General features: G+C 40.3%; 3 protein-coding genes and 2 long non-coding RNA genes across 12 annotated transcripts in view; 2 read left to right on the forward strand and 3 right to left on the reverse strand.

Moving 5' to 3' along the window:
- LOC110496565 (homeobox protein Hox-A3a) overlaps nucleotides 1-22,710 on the reverse strand; it is a 35,957-nt gene that overhangs the window by 10,376 nt on the left and 2,871 nt on the right. For 2 of the 8 annotated variants that reach the window (XM_090206833.1, XM_090206832.1), the window contains exon 2: nucleotides 17,101-17,208. The gene's annotated coding sequence lies outside the window, so the exon portion shown is untranslated. Of the gene's footprint in view, nucleotides 1-383; nucleotides 1,145-1,353; nucleotides 1,802-17,100; nucleotides 17,209-22,710 lie in introns of those variants that run through there. The other 6 variants (XM_021572535.3, XM_090206834.1, XM_021572536.3 and 3 more) reach the window with 6 other exon arrangements.
- LOC110496570 (uncharacterized) lies at nucleotides 1,591-3,184 on the forward strand. Its single transcript, XR_002469574.3, has 2 exons — nucleotides 1,591-2,069; nucleotides 2,252-3,184. It is a non-coding gene; the product is annotated as an uncharacterized LOC110496570 (long non-coding RNA).
- On the reverse strand, nucleotides 6,973-11,016 carry LOC110496568 (homeobox protein Hox-A4). The gene is made up of 2 exons (XM_021572543.3): nucleotides 8,686-11,016; nucleotides 6,973-8,152 (listed from the first exon to the last, which is right to left on the reverse strand). Exons 1-2 carry the CDS (start codon nucleotides 9,098-9,100, stop codon nucleotides 7,815-7,817), a joined length of 753 nt encoding a protein of 250 aa, XP_021428218.1. The 5' UTR covers nucleotides 9,101-11,016; the 3' UTR covers nucleotides 6,973-7,814.
- LOC110496572 (uncharacterized) lies at nucleotides 8,692-15,468 on the forward strand. Its single transcript, XR_016488209.1, has 3 exons — nucleotides 8,692-8,848; nucleotides 11,480-11,545; nucleotides 15,161-15,468. It is a non-coding gene; the product is annotated as an uncharacterized LOC110496572 (long non-coding RNA).
- On the reverse strand, nucleotides 17,870-20,351 carry LOC110496567 (homeobox protein Hox-A5). The gene is made up of 2 exons (XM_021572541.3): nucleotides 19,615-20,351; nucleotides 17,870-18,973 (listed from the first exon to the last, which is right to left on the reverse strand). The coding sequence occupies exons 1-2, from the start codon at nucleotides 20,204-20,206 to the stop codon at nucleotides 18,717-18,719; spliced, it is 849 nt and encodes a 282-aa protein (XP_021428216.1). The 5' UTR covers nucleotides 20,207-20,351; the 3' UTR covers nucleotides 17,870-18,716.

The raw sequence follows: 22,710 nt of genomic DNA on the forward strand, positions 1-22,710 counted from the left end.
CTATGGCTGCATGAACTGCATAGGGGTTCTAGCTAAACACTTAAGTGTCTGCACTATTCTGAGCTAGGAATCTGATCAAAATGAAACTGAAAATCAAACATTTAAAAATCAATATTTTATTGTGAATATTAACACCAATGGAGTAAGGCTAGACCATGGGATGGGGAATTGTTGTGAGGACTTTGAAGCCAAGCTAAAATGTTCACACAGGATAGTGAAGCAAATATAACTGAAGTTATGTTTCATGTAGTATAATTCATTTTAGTAGCCTGACACTGAAAATCGACGATATCTCTAACAACATGACAACATATACTATTTCAAAATGTTTCAGTTTTATTTTCCAGCCCGACACAAACATGGAGTCTTTTTTGCTTACTGACCTCTGCCTCGCGCGGCAATAACTCACGACAGTTATGAACAATCGGCGGAAATACCTCAAAATAAAATCCATCATCCCCAAGCACAAGCTCTGACTCTGTCCGCGAGGAAAAACATATCCGTCCGTGACAGCAGTATAATAGCATCCACAACAAGCAAGAACCTCCCTCTCTCCCTGTCTCTCTCTTTCTCGTTCCCTCTTTCTTTCTCTCCTCAGCAAAAGTCTACAAAGCCCCGACTAAACTCACGGAAAGTGGGGGGATGCGCGTAATCAGCATCGTATGGCCAGACCAGGGCTCCGGTTTTCTCCCGGTGCCATAACACCGCGCCGTATTATGCGCCCTGCTCACGTGACACCACGTCAACTTAAATCCCTTTTATTTAAGCCCGTGAATCATTCATGGAGGCAGTCATTGCCCCTGAGGAAAACGGATCACTTTAGAGGGAGGAAAAAGAAGGGTACATGAGACTACAATGTACGATGGGACAGGTCTCTCGCAGTGCCTCTCTACTTCCACACAACTCGCCTGATTCCGAGGCGTGTGTGTTCTGTCAGTTTTGAAGGCTCCTATATTTAGTGCCTATTAACGTAATCAGAGAGCGCTAATCCCGATGTAAAATACTGTGATGCTAGGCTAACTAGCCTTGGGCCACGGGTAGAGCCAGGGATGTGTTTGGCGTGGTGGTGTGACAATTCTCACTATGTGAGATAGATAGAGGGCTTTTCCTCAAGGAAGCCCCTTATGGGTGGCGGATTGCTCACTCAACACCCGAGTCACCCCTTTCTTTTTTATAGAGAGATATGGCTGGTGCTATTGTGTGCAGAGTGTGCAGAGGCTCTCAATATCGCCACCACTCCACTATACATCACCCCACACCCCCGAGCTATACAACCAATCACTCACCCACTCACCCACTCAGTCAATAGCCACATACTGGCGGCGGAATCGAAATCAAATATCTCATAGTTACCTGTCCGAACGCTGCGTAAAGGTGTGCGTCCCAGTAGCCGGGAGGTGTGAGTGTCAGTTAGTCAGTCAGTGCTGATCTGAGAGGAGATGGTGCACGAGTAAGCGCATTGAGCTGGTTCTTTACCCCCCTGGTCAGTGCAGCGACCCTCCATTCAACCTGCAGCTCTTACGCATTTCCTACCGCCAGTTGAGTGATGCTGGAAATTATAGGTTTGCGCAGAGGACATACTCAAATCCCAGTATGGGGAGGGGGAAGGATCAGGTGGTAATATGGCAACTAGCCTACTCTTCTTGTTCACATGAAAACGTATGAGATGAGGGTCATCGACAATAATTATCTTTGAAATAAATGTATATTCTACTGCAATGTCTAATAGACCCACAACTTAAGTTATGAACGGTATGGTGGCCCACTACATTATATCGTTTAGACTTCCCGGGTACAGCCTAAACCTTGTCCGGAAGAGCAGCCCTTCTCTCGGCGCCGTTTGGCGCTTGTTTTCTGTCAACACTGAGCAGCGGGCGTGGAAATGTTCCACCATAACTATTAATCACGTCAAGCGGACATGGAGCGCATCCCACTCCCACACCACGCCACCCTTTGTCTTCTCAAACTACAACTTGAGCCGTTTAAACTTTTTAAAATCCGAGCAGGAGGGGACCATCTCTTATCAGTTTACCTTTCAGACTACTTTGTGGAAGATTGGGAGTGAGGAGGTTCTGATTTTATGATTTATGTTGGGTTAGAATTATGGGTGAATCAGATTTGATTAGCATAATTGTTTTGGTTTTTTTTTTTTATGTGAAGAGGGGACGTCGTTTAAACTCAGAGAAAGGCCTTTACTTTGGGATACATTTAGGTGATACAGAAATGTGATTTATGTCTTTCTCTGTTCTAGTTCGGCCAGATTTGCATACCACTGCACCAGCTCAGAGTGCACATGCATGGCATGCCGGGGAGCGTCTGTGACTGGAGCTGACGGTGGAGGGAAAACAGACCCTCTCTCCCACGCCGGGTTTCGCCACCGCACCTGAACTTTTTCCTGACCCAAGCCGAGGCCCAGAGAGTCGAGTGTGAAGTTATTTGGGGTCAAAAACAAGGAGAGGATGGAGACTACAAAACCAATTACGAACATAGCTAAACCTCCGTTTTCAGCTGGGAAAGTTTTGGATACTTTTTAGGATGGGTGTTTGTCCTTTTCAGCAGTTTCAAGTTTCAAAGTTTATTCGCCACTGCACAGAATTCAACAGGTGTAAAACCGTACAGTGGAATTCTTGATTTGAGAGCTAGTTCCAATAATCCGTGATAATACTATAGTAATACTATACACTAGTGATAATACTATAGAAAATAACCGAACATATAATACAAAATGCAATCAAGAATAAAAACCACACAAGATGATTAGCCTATTACAGCATTTGGTTAGTTTCTTTGTTTATACTTTTGCTGAGTTATTTCTTCAGATATATCAAACTCCCAACATTCCCCGGCCACCAAGAGGACTTGAGCTGTCGACCTCTCCACACCCTCTGTCTTTGGGTGTTCGCCAGACGGCGGTGGCTATAGGCTACATATCTCCCCACAATGTTGACATTTGAAGCTCTTAACAGCGAGCCTTGGGTTACCGATACACTCAGCAGAAGATAACTCTTTCTCAGGGGTTTACATTGACCAACATCAAGGCTAATGCGAAATTCAACGCCTTAAACTGGCTTGGCGTCCAAGCTAAGACAAAGAAGCCTCGGTGGATCTCGACTACACGGACTGACTTCTGTTCTGCTGGTTTGTTTCAGTACGTATTGTAGAAATAAAATTGTATTAATGTTGACTTTTTGTTGTAATACTTTCAAATGTATTTCAATTGCCACTTTTGATAGGTTAACGTTATATTTAGTGCTTTGAAGAGCTGATTATAAAAAAATTAGGGTAAGAACAAGAGACTAAACTTCCTAATTTGACCTCAGAGCAATAATAATGCTGTATAATAATAATAATCATAATATTAATAATATTAACAATAATAGTAGGCCTACACATGACCAATGGCACATTTAATTCAACTAGCCTCTGGCAAGCTAAAACTAAAACTAACCGCTCAAAGTCATTTTGAACATATTTTTAGACTTATCGTTATTACACATGTTTATATTGTATGTTACATTAATGTTCAATCACAGCCTTATAGCCTAAAGTCAGTCTTTCGTGGACAGGATGGTGATCTGTTAATGTTTAACTTAGTTCTTGATTGTTCTTTGTGCCTTCTCTGTTTAAGGCGCCCATTCAATAATGTGGACAACTCATTCATGCACAATAGCCTGATATTTGCCTTTTAAAACTTTGCATGTGTGGCTCACAAGACCAGACATGGGTTAACATGCACATAAATTGTTAATAAAAATGTATTTTTACAAAATACTTTGAAAACAGTTATCTATACCTCATGAAAACGGAATATAAAGTCAATGATTACTGTACTACTTCCACGTGAATGCATTGTTTTTTACCAGAATCTGACAATCCTTTCAATTAATTTCAACGCAAATTTATTTATACAATCAGAGACAAATGTGACAGTAAGTTGAGTGTGCAAAAAGCATGGGACCTCTTCCATGCTCAGGGTCATTGGGTTGCTCTAAGGTAATCTTGTGATCACTTATGTCCAATGCCAATATACATTTGAGTTCATTGCAGTGTATATTTTCAATTAGGCCTACTTAATTTATGCTCAATTAACGAAGTGGCATTTCTGGGCTCTACACCCTTGAATGTAAGCCACAGGTCAGAAGCGAACAAGAAGTCTCACTGCACAGCTTTGTCAATCGCAGCAGTCCTATAACAACGGGGTATCTGTTCATATTTTATCAATTAAATGTTCAGAATTATAAAAGTTCGTTGCTGCCACATTGCAATTCCGTATCCTCCTCCTCTTCCTTTTGAGTCATTTTAGGGTAAATTTAGCCAGAAATGTTATATTATGGAAAAGCACAGATGCTATGCAGAAGTTTGTACTTTTCCACATGCTGATGCGCCTTGTGTATAACGCCTGGGTGTGAGCCTTGATCACAAGTTGAATGCCATATCCTACCATAATAACTGCCTCATATAGTCTATTATCATTGAAAAAGTACATCTTCATATGAGTAATATTCAGATTCCAGGTAACAATTTAGAAATTGATAGTTTTCAAGTTTTTAAATTGCTACGTGACGGTAACGCTTACGCATTTTTGCCACAAGGAACCAGTCTCCTAGCAGAGTCTAACCCACAAAGCTGCGGGTTAACAGGAGGTTGATGCTGGTGAGCAAGAAAGCCTTATAACAAAGCAGCAGCTGAATATACACTGTTACAAATCAGTCACAACCAAATACCAATGACGTGGACACATTGCTCTCAACCTTTAACATATCGCTATGTAAAGAAATGAAAAACAAGGTATTTAGAACAGAAAGTGTCCAAATCTACTCACAATCAGACAACATGGGCTCTATCCACCAGGGAACGGACGGACAGGAGCGAGAATTTAGCAGAGAGGAATATTTGATTCGTGCTCTGCCGAGGATCATTTCATATGAAAATACTGCCGATTTTCATTTCTATTTCTGACCCGAGGGCATTCATTATTGAATACGTCACGTGAGTTATCATATTAAAATGTAGTACATTGGGGGTGACCTCTATTCGGGTATTAAATTAGCACAAATGTCTAATTTAACTATCTTGACATCGTGAGAGACTGCGTAAAACCTGTGCCAATCAAACAAAATGGCAATTTCTCAACTCCACGCCTACGCCAACTGCTGGCACAGAAAAGGCCTAGACTAAGTTGGCAAGATAATTCTGTGTAATTTAAAATGTTTCCATATTGCATTACATTGAATTGCACTTGTATCCACTTAAAGCTCAGATGGAGTTTACGAAGATGTAGCCATATTACGCATTCCTTTCCTGCTGTGCCCAATGCCATTTGATAAGAAAATACGCTGATTGTTATGCATATGCTATAACATTCCACTCAGGCCTACTTATATATATATATATATATATATATATATATATATATATATATATATATATATATATATATATATAAAACATAGCAATCGCTTCTGCCTATCAAGGATGGATTATGAATGCTTGTAAAGTCAGATACATAGACAAAATGCTGCTTATGGCGAACAATAATAATGGTCTTGAATAACTGTTTTTTCATTTCGTTAACATATCTACTCGAAACTCAATGTTAGAGTCCATAATTATAAGAATGGCTTTCATTTACTAGAATAATGTAGATCCTTTGGAGAGGTCAACGAGGTCCCTTTTATAGCTACAGTAAATGGAAAAGTTGTTTTTTCTAATAGCTCTAAGCGTGTTCTATCTCAATCTTCCTTTTGCACTCATGATCTGACAGAGGCGTTTGTGGGACGAATAGCAGTAGAGACGACTTTGAGTGAATGAACAGCACGTTTGCACACCTTCACAAAAATGTTGTTTCCGCATTGTCTCGTGGGCAAATATATATATATACATATATATATGGAGGACTGGACATTGTGTGTCGTAAGGTCAGAGGTCAAGCGGAGTGCTGCTAGTCGATGATTGGTCAGATACTGATGTGTCCTCTCGTTGAACCCTCTGATTGTTTAGATGTAGCAGGTAGTGACCAACACACGCTGGTATACTAGGGTTTGAGAAGAAAATGCACATTATCCTTATAATAAAAAACGAAAACAGGAGCAGCCAAATGTGTGGCCAAATACTTCCCTAGAATATAACAGGTCTCTATGGGGCTACATAAAGATTGTGGAACATGTATTATTATGGTAGTAAGTAATATCCTATTTCAATTTGCAACACTCTCATACTTTCGAAATACTTTCCTATAGTAGTAGTTTACAGATTATTAACAAATATGCACACACGATTTAGTTTTGTATTGTGTTAACTGTGTATGCAATGTTGAACAGAGAAACATGGCCCGTAAATCAACTTGTTTAGTTTAATAGCAGTTTTATAGCAATCTGGAAAGTCCACTGAGAAAGATGCATCTGGGTGAAAAATAAAATGTTATTGGAGTTTTATGCCCACTTTATGCACAACGATATTTCTGGATAATTGTGCGTCTTTGGCTGTGAAACTACATTGACTGAATGTCTTAGGACTGTGAACTTGCAAGGAGTGGGCTTTTGTATATATTTACTGACGTTTTAGGTGCTGCCCATTGGAATATCACTGGTCTGAGTTGTTTTGTCCAGAAAAAACGAAAGTGGACAAACAAAGCAAAATTGAACACCCAGCACAGCTATCATAATTAGGTGAATTGTATTTCTTATAACGTTCATTACGCACGCACATTCGAAGCACTGGCTAGCTCATTCAAAGGTTTCAATCCCTGTTTGGGAATAGTGTAACGTCATTAAACGTTAAAGAAACAAGCACTATGCGTATTGAGTTTGTGAGCCTTGTTAAATCATCCACAACCTTTGTGCGGCCTTTGACATAGGCCTACGCTATAGACAAGTTATGCTATTGTTACCATAGCATTCAAAAATTTGATCTAACTCAATGCATATTATTCTGAAATATCTTACAATATTATATGCAAACCAACATCAGCCATACAATTGAAGTACATATTTATTTCACGGGAAACGTTTCTTGCATGTGCCTAAACTACAATACATTATTACACCGTTCATTGATCAAACAACATATACAAATATTCACAGTTTAGATCACACCACAAAATAGGGACACACTATCACAGATGAAACGAGTCTACACTACTACACGAACAAACAAACGAGGTTGTATTTTTTTAGCCGACAAAATGGATTCAGTATTGTGCCTTCGCTATGATTTGTCTATGTACATTAGGGGTGAAAGTCACCTGGACATTACACGACTTAATAACACATTCAACAGTAAACCAACTCATTCACACATCACGAGCTTAACCCTAACTACTACCCTGTCCCGTTCTAAACCTCGTGATAGGTCTCAGACCGGGCACTCGAGCTTTCCTAAAACATTGTCATTCTTTCAAGTATATTAAAACTTTCCACGAGAATAAACAAAAACATTGCATAGAAGAAAAAGAAAAACGCGTCCTCACATATCTCGTCTCATTCTCTTTCTTTTTATTCTATGCAATGATACATATAATCCAAGGTCCTGTGGTGCATTTGAATGTGCGTTAACCTTCTGTCTTAATAAACAAGTACATACATTTCAGTTGCCATCTTGGGCAGTACGTGGCGGATTTCGAGCTCAATAATGAGGAGAGAGTGAACAAACAGAAAGAGGAGGTTGAGAGGGGAAATGGTTTTGAAAGGACGCGACAGGCCCAAGGGCCAAGGGAATGGGGTAATACCATGGGGGCCATACTCGAGAATCGGGCCACAAAATTCAGTTTCTGTGTTCTGTTCTCAGTCTGTTGGTTTGGCGCGAGGGTTCCATCACTATAGGCTCGCGGTGCAAGGCGTGGGAACAAGCTGCTGGTGCGTGGCTGTTTTGATTTTCTGTTGTTGCTGCTGCTGTGCTCCCAAGGACGAGGCTGAGCTTGCGGAGCGGATCTTTGTGTTCGGCAGCTTGTGATCTTTCTTCCACTTCATTCTTCTGTTCTGGAACCAGATCTTCACCTGACGTTCGGTCAGGCACATCGTGTGCGCGATCTCCACGCGCCTGCGTCGGGTCAGGTAGCGGTTGAAGTGGAATTCTTTCTCCAGCTCGAGAGCCTGCTGGCGGGTGTAGGCAGTGCGAGACCTCTTGGGCACTCCTCCATTGTAAGTAGCATTGACTGAAGAAAAGCAAGCACACACACATACAAGCAAGCAGTTGTTACTGCCACATGAAGCACTACAGTTCAAACACCAACTCCACTGGATACATTACAACTGTTGTTCTCCATAAAGGCTCGTTGGTAGTCTAATGGGGGTATAAAGCCTACGATGTTTTGTTGGGGGTTTCGCCTCAATTTCTATTGCATAGAAATACCTTAATTTGGAGACCCCATGTGTACAAGCGCTCGCATCCAGGGACAAATCGAGCCTTAGAAAATGATTAACAAAATCGGCGGGGTTGTATATTACAGTTTGGCTGGGGTCCAGCCATGGAGGTATAGTTCTAGTTAAAAGACAACATAGGCACATGGCCCCGGCAGACAAACACAGGCAATAAAATTTATGAGGGTTCTTAATTACCGACCCCGCTGCTCGATGGTCGTAAATTGCCGTTGTAAGGGGTGCTACTAGTGCTGCCTCAATGGGCGTGCATACGTTCCAGTGGTGGCTTGCTCTGTGGTTCCGGTATTTAAACGTGGCGATAACTCACCAACATGGACCTTCTTCATCCAGGGGTAGACCACCGGCACTTCCTTTCCCTTCTGTGCGCTGGAATAAGACTCAGTGGCGAGGCTGCAGTCTTTGCTCACGTCCGCCACGGCACCGCTGTCTGGGACTGGGTTGAGGCGAGGGGCATGGTTCTGGGCAACGGGGTGAGCCTGTGCGTGATGCCTGTCGGTGAAATCGTCGAGACCGTTGTTAGGGACATTACCGTAGTCGTAGCTCGGTTCTGTGTAGTTTGACCTCGGATAGGACGCCTCGTCGTGATGGGGAAAGCCCGAATCTTTTGGCCGTTCGTAGTACTCAGTAGGGGCGGGGATGTATCCGTTCTGTTGATATTCGTCGCATGGAGGAAAGGAAGGTTCGATATAGTTCGAGTTTATCAAGTATGAACTCATGATCATTAATTTGTGAAGTGCAACAATACTAATTTTTATCGCTCTGTCGTTATTCTGATCTCCACAAAACCCTCCTACTCTCTGTCAAGTGTACAAAGTTGTCTGGTCACGTGTAAACCGCCACCAATCACCGCGTCTCCTGTGGGCATCATGTAAACAGGAACCAATGGAAAGCCTGGCATTGGCACAACGAAAATGTCTCAGTAGCCTACGTTGGTGATTTCCTTATTTAATCAAAATAGATAAAGAAAAAAGTATCAAGGCAGTTGTTTACCACATTGACTCAACTAGAGTAAGTAACCCCTTTATTTAGCAGTAACCCACAGTAGACCACGGCCTTGAGGAGATGATGAGGAGGAGGATGATGATGATGATGTTGGGTATCTCATACTGTTGCCCAGGAAAAGGATGGGCTCTTTGGAAACAAGCAAACTGTACGTGTCTTATTTTCTGTCAAAGATGACATTGGAGCGCCTTTCCAATCCACTCCTTTCCAAGATGCTTTCCTTTCTAGTCAATTATCAGTTGGTAATTCCGTTCGTAAAATGTAAATCTGTATTGTAACATTTTACTGATGGTGATTAACTAAATTAAATGGAAACGTGTTTACATAGATACTGATATTGATCGTGAACTGAAGACTAGAGAGTGACAGATTATGTGCACGCACAATCGAGGAAGGCAAATATTTAACTTGATTTGTGCCACACACACACACACACACACACACACAAAGCGAAGCAAAGATAAAACATTGCCTGGGCGCAGTTACGCGGCTCTGCGGTACACATTGTCACTTAAACCTATGATAACTCTGCATTTTAATTGTATCATCAAATAGTTTATATTTGGCTCATCATATACAAGATGGTATCTTAAAAGAAGGCCAAAAGAAGGCCAAAATAACCGGTTGCGAATTTGCAATGATGTTAGTAGATGAGAAGTGAACACTTGTGTTGAAATGAAAAGCAACTCAATACAAAAGTAAGTGATCAACATGCATCGGCCTATCTACAAAGAGCTTGTCAGTAAGCACAAAGATAGGCCTATACGACTCATTTTTAGAAGTAACTGCCTGCGATTGATTATAACTAACTTAGTTGACTTTACTAGGTTAGTTGTTGACTTTACTCAAATATCCAACATAAACACCCATCATTTGTGCAGCATTTTAAACTATTGAGGTGGATGTCAGATAATAATTAGGCCTACAACATAAGACTAAGGGCATAATAATAATCATCATAAATATGGTATACTATTAATAAGTACAATGCCAAACAACTAGACCTAAAATAACAATATTCAAGCCATCACCTGAAAATATATTCAACCTCACGAACATGTATCCTACAATTAACCAAACACACTTCTCGTTTCATTTCACTATGACAAAAGTGCAATTATATACAGTTTATAATAGCAGCATCCCTGACCGTATCTCTTCTGTGCCATCAGTGTCTTGTCAATTGCCATCTCCACGACCTGCTTGCCCTCCATCTCACTATTCCGAATCGGAGGTGAAAATATCGAGGAAGCCTCCTCAACTGCACGAACAACTCTAGGGAAAGTGTCCGCGACTGTCCACGTGAAGAAGGCCCGGTGCGCGGTGGCAAGGGGAGGCCAAACTTCGGAAATATTGACAGCTTCATTTTTTTTATTTTTTCGCTCCCGCTTTCTATTCGCTCCCCTAAACAGCGATAACTTCTCTCTGACCCCAAAGTGACACCGTTTCCATTTTGTTTCTGATTAATCTTACCCATTGACAGTCTTTGTTAAACAACAAGGCGTGCCCTTCTCCAAAGAGGCGACATTTTCATATTTGTTAGACGCAGTGACCTGAAGTTCACCCGGACTTGGACTTCGGTTTTCGGGTCTACTCGACTCTGTTGAGATAACGGTGCACTTAGTACGGGTCAGCACCCAACAGCGCCCCAAAAATAATAATAATTTGTAATATATATATATTTTTTAAACAGTACAAAACCCACGTAAGTCCACCTTAAAAAGACTTACGTCGATTGTGGCACTCCTGTAGCGATGTTAGCCAACTGAAGGGACGCTTCAGTGTATCCTTGTCAAGGTTTGATTTAGAAGGATATACATATGTATATTTATTCAATTTGTATCATACTGTTAGGCTTATGTTATTGTTGCTCACCTAGGCTCCTGTTTTTCCCGTTCAAACCAGGTCCTGCTCCGAGCTTTGTATGGATAAGACGGAAACGAAAGCCATCTCTATGGGATTTGTATTTTTGTCAGATATAGGCCTATGGCATTCTACGCATCTAAATAGCCAAAGTTGACAGGTGTTATATTACGATGTAATGTATTCTGCACCTGTAACTCATCGTGAATGACAAGGGGGGATATTTTATTCTGTAGATCTGGCCTCCAGAACGCATGTAGCCAAGACCACCTGAGAGCCTATCTATCAAGATAATATCCAAGGTAAGAATACTTGACTTGATATCTAAATCACATACACCCACCCACCACTTATGGTGCTGCCATATGGTGTATTATCATTATTATTTATCCTGCTACCAGTCACGTTGTCCTGATCCCTGCCTACATGTAAGCTACACATCTACCTCACTGCACATTGTAAATGTGGTACTAACACTGACCCTGTACATAGCTGACATTCTCAACAACAACAAAAAATCTGTCTCATATTTCTTATTTCTCTTCTTTTTAATAAAAAAAAATAGTATTTTGATATTAAATATTGCATTGTTTGTACTTGCGCATGTGACAAAGAAAACTTGAAACTTGAAATGTACAGTCAGTGTGTTATATATGTGTTATATAAATATAGGCAGGGTTGGCTATTATCCACTCTCTAGCCATACAGTAGCCTACCCTTGCATGAGAGACCGGCCAAGTCGGTAATGCTTAACAGCTATTTGCAGTTGATTGCGTTTAATACACTGCTTTTTGCACTTACTATAGTCATTTTTTATTTAACATCTTGAGATGGGAAAACGTGTTTATTTATTATTATTCTGAAGTTGAACATGTTTTTTTATGACCTAATGTTAAACTTAGGTAAAACCACAAGTTTTCTTTTGACACTTCTCAAACGTGATGATCTAATACACTTTTCAGCGACATAAATATGCTATTATAAACAAACACATTCAGTGTTTAACGATTTTAGATGGGAAATGTGAAATATGATAAATTGACTTTCACAATATCAAAAAAATAAGCATTCATAAATATGGGACTGGTACCAATCTTATTTGTGCAATGTGGCTCAGGCTATGGCAACGTTTCTGTAACAATTATTCTGAATAAAAGTCGTCCAAGGCATCTAAGTTAATTAGCAAAAGAGCAAAAAGTCTAGGTATAAATGTGCTATTCATTTGCTAAAGTAATGTGTGAGAAAGAAGTGTATTGCCACGCCTTCTGTCCTTCCCACATCTAACGAATATAATATATATATCAAACTGACACAGTGCTGTAAATGTAGACAGTAAGAAAAGTGCTCTGATGATAGTGACTGATCACACATGGTTGCAACAAGGCCCCTTGTCTGTTAGGAGGACCAGGCTGCAGAGGAAAATATTCACTAGGTGGTAAAGGTAAGGGTGCAAATTATTGTTGCAAATATAAGAATTTTGATCATGCAACATGTTGTGAGTTTTGTATAACGATATATTGATATGTTTGCTCAAACAGGAAGGCCACCAACAGAGCTCCTTGCACATTCAACACACCTTTAGAGGAAGAGGGGTGGGTGAAATAGTATGTTACTTTGAACATGTTGTTTAAGTTGTCGTCTTAAAAATAGGACATAAATCAAAGCAAAAGCAACTGCATCAAGCTAGTGTTTTATGGAGATTTTAGTGATACACAAACGTTTAGAACAACAAGGCCTTAGTTAGTTAGGTCTGTGTTATCATAACATACTATTTTGCCCAGTCCGTATCTTCTAAATGTATACGACAGAACATATACTCAATTTTCTTCAATAAACAGTTGTTAGAATTGTGCCATAACCCAATTCGTTATTATCCTATAAGAAAAAGATCACTTGCGGGAGCTATTTCCTTATTTATTTATGATAAAGACACACCTCCAATTACCATATTATTCCTTTAGCTCTTGACTCTTTTTAAATAAACAAAGAATGAATAACCAATAGTTAGGCTATTTTATAATAGGCCACTTGTTTGTTTAACAAAACGAAATATGAATGAACAGTTTGGGAATAAATTGTTACTGACATGGCTATGGCAGATCTCACAATTTCGAGTGCACAGTTTCATTAGACGTTTTAGGAAAATAGCCTACATTAGCCTACATTTTGCCATGTCTTGAAAACCAATTGTATCTATTACAATATAGGCTAGATGCATATTTTCAGAAAAATGATCCCCATGAAAGCGCATTGGGTTAGCAATTTTCATGTAGAATTAGATGGGGATGGGGCTCATATTCTCATAGTTTTACGGGAAAGGAAAACGCTTATGTTCGATCTCTTTCTGCAGCTCCATCCCTTTAGAAGCTTTATAGCCTAAAGCCTAACGCATTTTCAAAACCTAATACAATTATAACGGTGTTTTTGTTCTTATTCAGAAAAGTTTATAACACTTCACGGTTTTCATTTATTATATATATATATATATATTTTTTTACATATTTCTTCTTTGTAACCAAACTCAACTTGTGGGTGACTTTTTGTAAGGCAAAAAACAAGACGTGTTGCTTAGCAGAGCGAGAGAAAGGCTAAATGTTTTTTAAGGAGTCCGGAGGCTCCATTTGGGGGGCTGTGGCCATAGCCTACCCATCACCCTGTGACCGGGGTAAGAATATCAATCCTCAAAATGCTAATTTTGCCCTGGTCCCTAAACATAACCAATGCAATTTATTCAAAGGAAATTCACCAATCCACAGCCTTAATAAAATGCTGGCCACTCAATCTTGGGTCTGGGGACGGGCGGGGGTCCACTCCCCTTGGTCCCTAACTCGGGGTCACCCCGCTTTCAGGGTTCACCTGGAGTGCACCGTCAAACATATGTAATTCAAAGCTATTCTATCTTTTGTGTGGAGAGTCAAGATCGCTATTATAACGCTGGCATCAGGCCCCGGTTGAACAGATGAAGGAGACTTGTTCAGCGGGTAAACTTTTGACCCCAATTTTTCCTCCTCTTCCCCGCTATCTCGAGTTCATCAGTCCCACCCCTGCGAGGCTGTGCTGCCCAGGCGAGGTTTCTGGCTGCTCAGGACGAAAAATGTATTTGCTCTATATTCATTTCTGTTATCATTACTGTAATTATTCTCATGAATATTATAATTAATGGTATCCTATAGTAACAATAAAGGCCGGCCTATAACAGAATAACTGTAGTTGCATCTCTGTACTGTCTCTCTGTGGGTTTTGGTTACAACACACCGCTCTGCATACCTCTAATACAGTATGTACATTATATTTAAGTAATAGGCCCGAGGGGTTGGGGTATATGGTCAATATGACACTGCTAAGGGCTGTTCTTACTCACGAAGCAACACGGAGTGCCTGGATACAGCCCCTAGCCGTGGTATACTGGCCATATATCACAAACCCCCGAGGTGCCTTATTGCTATTATAAACTGGTTACCAACGTAATTAGAGCAGTAAAAATACATGTTTTGTCATACCAGTGGTATATGGTCTGATATACCACGGCTGTCAGCCAATCAGCATTCAGTGCTCGAACCACCCAGTTTATAATGACATTTTTGTCATTTAGCAGGCCCTCTTATCCAGAACAACTTACGTTATTCATTCGTTTGTATCAAGCAAACCACTCAGGGATGCATGTGTGTCCTTCATACTTTTGTGTGCCTCACATCTACCTACTATGCCATACTGCTCAAATGTACCACAGGCTATCCAACAAAAAAACGAATGTAATATGCAAATGTTATTTTGCCACTGCAATGTGTATGTATTAAGGCAAGCAAACCGGTCAAGTATATGTGTGTCCTATCCTACAATCGTGTGTGTGTGTGTGTGTGTGTGTGTGTGTGTGTGTGTGTGTGTGTGTACGTGCGCGTGTGTTCTCCTCCTATCAGAAGCTGGCTGCGGATGACACTGAACTTGGCCTAAAGCGAGCTCTGCTGGTGGCTCCGGGAGGATGCAGATTTATCTTTCTGCTATGGCTGACCTCGCGGTGAACCGCGCGCTGGGGACGGTTCTTTTTTTCTGCCTGGCATTGTCTGCCTTGCTGTGCAACGCATAAGGGACCCCGATTTGGATATTTTAATTGTGTAACAATGGTGTAATTTTCTCCCCAGACGTCACAATGATAATGGCATAGAATAATGGTTTTACTTATTCTACACCACAAACTGTAATGGAAATAAAGTTACATTTCTGTTTACACGACTTAGTGATATATGTCAACTATTAGGTTATTGGGCAGAGAAGGGGAGGATGGGGAATATGGTTGGGGTCAAACCACGTCAAATCACCAGATGAGTCAGTTTGAATTCAATCGATGTATTGATATAAAGTCCTTTGAATATTTTTTTTTCAGATATATTCATTGAATTTCAATCAAATACTTTGAGATTACATTGATTGAAATCGAATTCACCGATGAAAAAAAGGTTATGAATAGATTGTAAGAACTCATTTAGACTTTAGACTTTATGAAACCTTTAAAAAAAAGGCTAGATAACCATTTCTGATCCTTCAAATAGAATGTTTTCTACATACAGTAGGCCAGCATGTACTTCTTAATTAGACATGGGCAATGCACCCATTATCCAAATGCTTTAATCATCACGACATGATAAAGGCCTAATTTAAATCTGTCAACATATAAAGAGCAACACACAACGATGGAAATGGAGTCAGAAATCCATAACTGTCAAACAGTAAAACACTGTTATACACATCAAATAGGCCTGACACATAGCTACGTACTAGAAACACAGTTTAACTAAACCTAGACTGCTGCCACAGAGTCTACATTACAGTCTACATTACAGCCAAAACAACAACGTAATTAGGCTATATACTAAGCTAAATAAGAAACTGATGCAGAGCAGTTTTCCCAGCAAACGAAAAAAACGCAATCTAAAGGAAACTATTGTGATTGTGAAAATGCGTCACAATACAAAAGTTACACACACTTTTGTGACGCATTTACAAATTGGCTACTTTGATAAATCTATCCTTTCCTGGAGATATTGGTATCTGAGTGACCACCTCCGCACGGACGCACGCGCCCAGGCTCTGCAAAGAGGTCACTATGCAGCGAGAGTGACACTCTCCAAGAGGTCAACTGAACTTTATTACCCCAAAACACAAAATGACGTGGCTGACACAAAACGGAATTCCTTTTTAAATGTGTCCCTGCTGCTTTTTGTCATGTGTTGTGTTTACTCTACAGTGTGTTTATGGAACACATGAGGAAACCTGACCAAAGCGACAACTGCAGCTCCAAAGTTTTTAAGTTGTGCTTTAACTTCCCACTCACCCACCAAAAAACATTATACCGAAAGTGTTGTATGATAGTCAAGTACTGTATACAAACATATTTCAGTTAAGCAATGACAATGCAAACAGCATAAAACAGCTCAAATAGCTTTTTGGCTTGTCCAGCACATGAATAGCTATGAAGAGGCCAAATGACCTCCCTTGTGTTATACAGGAAGTGAAAAAACAACGTACTAAAAAGTGAAGTTTGTGGGGGTGGAAGTGGACAGAAGCATAATTATCCCACACGCAGTAATGGATTATGAGTTTCACCACAGATGGAGGGAAACAAGTTCCACTGGGAAGGAAGCAATTAAATATCCATGAGCCGGACCCAACCCTGGCCAACATCTGCCGAGAAAGACCAGTATTCAGCTCATAACCAACTGACAAATTAGCGTAATAGGCTAATAAGGACAAATAGAGCGTCCGAATACAATCATAATGCTGTTTCGAACAGGGTGGCTGTTCGGAGCCAAGGGAATGGAAGGCTACAGGCTGCCCAAGGGCAATAGAGGCAGAAACTTACCTCGAGACAGGAGCTCTCTCCTCATGTGAGTCTGGTGCGCAGGGTCCATCGCGAGGCGTTCTGGTGAACGAGGAGCAGCTGTAACGGGCAAGGAACACTTTTTACAGCCTGCAAGGAGAGAGTCAGACGAAGCCTCGCGTCAGTGCGATTATATGTTATGTGCAATATACTGTCAACTCCCCAAAACCATAAAACTTACTTTAATGGCCACCACGTGACCGTTTATGGCCAGTGAGCCTATCTGGCCGCGCTCTAGATGATTTTTACGATCTAATGCAAAGACAAAACCCCCATTCATTTGGCCCCCAAATGTCAGGCCGGAACCGGTCTAATAAAGTTTACGGCTCGAAAAGTCGAACCGATTTCATGAGAGTAGTGAGCTCGAGCACACCGGACGCAGAGCCCCTAGAGCAGGTCACTGGCTAGGACCCGCTTTTGACCCACGTGCAGAGGTGAGTAAAGAAAGCGGATATAGATTTGTCTACCTGTTGATTTTCTCGACCTTGAAACTAGCTGGGAAAGTGTAGCTTTTTAAGTTTCAAATGCAATCAATGGGGTGAAAGGGTTACACTGAATAGGGAAAACGAACATTTCAGGACTGCATTTCAGTTAGGCATAGTCTTGACCTACAAAAACAAGTTACAACAGGCCTATGAAGTTTGCATTCAACAACTAAAATGTTGGACAATTCTGAGCGATACAAACATGCGTTTTACCACCTAGGCACATGAAGAAATCATCGAAATAACAAATCATTTACAGTCTGTTGTTCCCGTAGAAAGTTTATTATAATCAGCATCACCATAACAATATTATTTTAATGTTCCAGTCATTCTTTAAAAACATTTACAAAAAGCTTATATCACGATGGCGCTTACGCGATGGGATCCACTATGTAACCTTTCCCATCCAAACTAAGGAGGAAAAAACGTACACACAAAATACAGAAACACATTCTAAGAAGATGCGCCAGGTGAAACAACTTTACAGCAGCTCGTGCAAAAGAAGGATACATAGGCACAGCTACACACACTGGGTCAGAACTGCGGTTCCATCACGTGTTCACAACGCACAACAATCACATAAGGCTTATTAAGTCTGTCTACAATAAGGAACACGTTATCTGAGTTTGGTACAATACATTCAACAAATAAATACATAGGCCTACTTACATACATTCATATAAAACAAAGGCTATACACAAGAGCAACTACATTTCTTATCAAGTCATTCATTATTTGAGTTTCTATACTGTTTTATGAGTGCAATAGGCTACACATCTTTTATTGGATAGTTAATAGACTTATTTGTGGTAACTTTAAAGTTTTTTCAATTTTGAACAAGAAATAAGTTAAACAAACATGTATTTCCCATTGGTTGTTCCTTTAAGACAAACATTTACAGAACGCAAGTTATTTTTTTTACTCACACAAGCATTATCATGGTCAAAATAAAATAAATAAGGAGGAAATTATTTTTAAAGGCTGGAGCTTGCATGGACACGTGGATGTTCACTGTCCTAAGAAGCCCTCGGAAAGTCTCTTGGGCTTTTGACATGATGGGAAGTTTTCCTAAGCTTTGTATTATTTTATTAGTGCTCATCGGGGAACCGAGTATCAGGGATGGTGGTAACCTATACCCCCTGCCGCTGCCATGCTCATGCTTTTTAGTTTGTTGTCCTTTTTCCACTTCATCCTCCGGTTCTGGAACCAGATTTTGATCTGGCGTTCTGATAGGCAGAGCGCGTGCGCTATCTCGATCCTCCGTCTGCGGGTCAGATAACGGTTGAAGTGAAACTCTTTCTCGAGCTCCAGTGTCTGGTAACGCGTGTAGGCTGTCCTCGCCCTCTTCCCCTCTGGTCCGGTCAGACTGTCTGGTGGTAACACACACAGGATGCAACCATGAGCCCACAATCAAAATAGCAAGCTACAGAATAATGTTTACTAACGCTTTATGCAGGAAATACATTTTACTGATCACTCTTCCATGGAGCCTAATCCACATAAACACACCTTTATACACTATTCACACACATTTCACATACACCTTAAAACGCAGTGCCAATCAATTTCACAAAGTGTGTCCTATAAAAATACCATACAAGTATAGAATAATCCGAAATAATGGCAAAAGAAAACCTATCATCCTATATTTAAATAAAATGTTCACCTCCTGCATTTTGGTAAGAAGAAAATGTCCTGTGTTTTCATGCCACGTTGAATTATTTTCCCAACGCCTGAGGTACAATATGCAGTTAAACAGGTGGCTTAAATCTCGCCCATACACACGCCCCTTAAAACTACCATTAATAAAATATCGAATAGATGTGATTTTTCTCTCATATAATGATTTGGGAAAATACTTTTGAGCTCCGAAAATGGCAACAAGCACATCTTAAAATGGCTATAGGGCACACCATCCCCACACACACCACAAGCCCACACAGAGACTAGACGAGCTGTATCAAGTACAAAACACAAGCGTCGACCTAAACAAAATACAAAGCTGTTTTACCATGATTTATGTGCAGTTTCCTCATCCAGGGGTAAATATGGGGCTGGGCACCGTCGGTGACATTTTGGGAAGTTGTCTGCGCCCTTCCCGCGGGCTTCTCTTCCTGGAGGGGGGACGCTTTGGACACACACACCCGGTTCAACAGCGTGCCTCCATTCGAACTCGGGGTCGTGCAGGGGCTCGTTATGGAGTTCTTTATGTCTCGGTGTTGAGGTTGAGACTCGCTGACCGGAGACGAGCAGCTCGCGACAGAGGAGGAGCACGGGAGCGGGTCAGGTGGAGGCGAGAGGGACGTCGTCTCGGTGGCACTCGCGGGCTGGGTGTACCTGGGCGTCTCGACCGAGGACGTTGTTGTCGCCACCGACTGGTTCGGGGAGTAGCCCTGTGCCCGCACGCTGGCCATAAAGTGCCCGTTACCGCGACTGACAGTGAGGTCCATCCCGTTGTAGCCATAACCGTACCTGCTGGAATGCATGGTCGTGGGGTCCCTGTATTGCTCGTTTGCAGAGCTGTGGTCTCCATAATTATGTAACTGGAAATCCGCGCCATTGGGATAGCGACCGCAGAATGAGTTTACAAAATAGGAGCTCATTGGTTGATAATTCCAATATTGTTGTTTAGCAGGTATTTGTTGCTTTTTTTGTGGAGAAAGTAATAACGTGTGTACTTGATTTGTGGCTCTTGATGGTTTTGCGCGTTCTATAGCACCCTTGCACAATTTATGATGAATTATGGAAATGAGTAGAACATGTACTTGATTCTCTCTTACGTAGGCACCCAAATATGGGGTACGGCTGAGAATCACGTGCTTTTGTTGACCAGTCGTAAATCCTGCTTGATGACCTCCAGAGGTAAACTCGTGCACAAATAGGAAATCTTGGTGGGATGTTAGGGAGGCGCGCCTGGGTATGCGCCTAGGCAGGGCGCTCGCGGGGCCCGGGTTGCGTCTCTTGGATTGTCGTCGCGCGCCATCTTCTGGTCGCAGTCTGGCACTGCCTGCGACAGTGTTTGAGGCGTGGGCTCCGAACGGGGTCGTTCAGAGGTTAACGACCATTGCGGCAAAAGCATGGTCTCCCCAAACAATACAACAAGAAACGCAGTGTATACTGAATATGCAACCTCTCCACTGATAGAGAGTATAGAGAGAAATCTGTATTCAATGTTATCCTCATTAACCGTCGCGTTGGGAATAAAACACGTACAGTACAAGAAAAAACAAGTACAAGAAAAATATATATAAAAAAATATTTGTCTAGAACCTTAAATTTGGTTAAATATTTCGTTAAACCATGTTGGAATATCCTATATGAATCAACTCTTTGGACATTTGAATAAATTGCAAATGTGTTTATCACTAAGAATAATTTTACAGGTGAAGCTTAGTTTACTGATATGCATAGAGCCGTCACAACCTGCAGTTATGATCCAATCTAATAGAAAGGCAGTCATCTAAATGTTAGATACGCAAAAAATGTGGCATTTGAAACAACGTACATTTCTTTTAGATGACGACAGAAAGTAGGCTACAATACAGTAGTCTCAATAGACAACACTTCACCCCTCAAGTGAAATTCCATAAATACTTTTAGAAGTCTGAATGAAAATAACCCAGGTTTTGATCAACAAATTATGACTGAATTATGATAATTAGATAATTAGGCACAAAAAAAAATCTGCATAAAATCTTGCAGCTGTGTGTAATGAATAGCCTCATCTCTAGAAAACATGAATGGCATAACAATAATATACATTTTGCTTCCGTTTTTTTGCAAATATGGATAACTAAAGTCCATTTTCAGAACATATTGTAATGTAAACACATGTCATAATTTACACATGTCATAATTTACACATGTCATAATTTAAACACATGTTGTAATCTAAACACATGTCATAATTTACACATGTCATAATTTAAACACATGTCATAATTTAAACACATGTCATAATTTAAACACATGTTGTAATCTAAACATATGTCATAATTTAAACACATGTTGTAATCTGAACACATGTTGTAATCTAAACACATGTTGTAATCTAAACACATGTTGTAATCTAAACACATGTTGTAACCTAAACACATGTTGTAATCTAAACACATGTTGTAATCTTAACACATGTTGTAATCTTAACACATGTTGTAATCTAAACACATGTTTTAATCTAAACACATGTTGTAATTTAAACACATGTCGTAATTTAAACACATGTTGTAATCTGAACACATGTTGTAATCTAAACACATGTTGTAATCTAAACACATGTTGTAATCTAAACACATGTTGTAACCTAAACACATGTTGTAATCTAAACACATGTTGTAATCTTAACACATGTTGTAATCTAAACACATGTTTTAATCTAAACACATGTTGTAATCTAAACACATGTTGTAATCTAAACACATGTTGTAATCTAAACACATGTTGTAATCTGAACACATGTTGTAATCTAAACACATGTTGTAATCTAAACACATGTTGTAATCTAAACACATGTTGTAATCTTAACACATGTTGTAATCTGAACACATGTTTTAATCTAAACACATGTTGTAATCTAAACACATATTGTAATTTAAACACAGATTAGAAGATACATTTTCAAAGAATGTCTGACGATAGGCGAAATAAACTTGATCTTTTTGTGTAGGAATGTTCGTTCATTTTACATGGATAAATAACAAAGGGGAAATTAAATTATTTCCCTTGGCCTTGCTCGGAATCTTCCCCACACCCATTTCCTTCCATCAATAATGTCGTCGGAGTGAGGAAGCGAAAGAAGTAGGCTAAGTGATAAGTGTTGCCAAGTTTTCAGAATACAAAGATAAGGCACTACGTAATGACAATCTAAAATTAGGTTCGAAATATGATATGAAGAAAGACCTATATCGGTAACAGCAGAAGTAATAATAATGCAGGCCCAATCAATACAAGCAATAACAATAACAAACATATGACGACATTCATTTAGCACTATTTGATTATAGCTGCTGTTCATCGGTGTTGAGTTGCTGGTTTGTTGGTGTAACGTAGAGATAAAGTGTATATAGGCCTAAACTAAAATCGGAGAAGTGGTGATGATTATAATAAT

This window comes from Oncorhynchus mykiss, chromosome 18 (genome assembly GCF_057628025.1).
Source record: "Oncorhynchus mykiss isolate SJ-2025 chromosome 18, ASM5762802v1, whole genome shotgun sequence".
Lineage (NCBI taxonomy): Eukaryota > Metazoa > Chordata > Actinopteri > Salmoniformes > Salmonidae > Oncorhynchus > Oncorhynchus mykiss.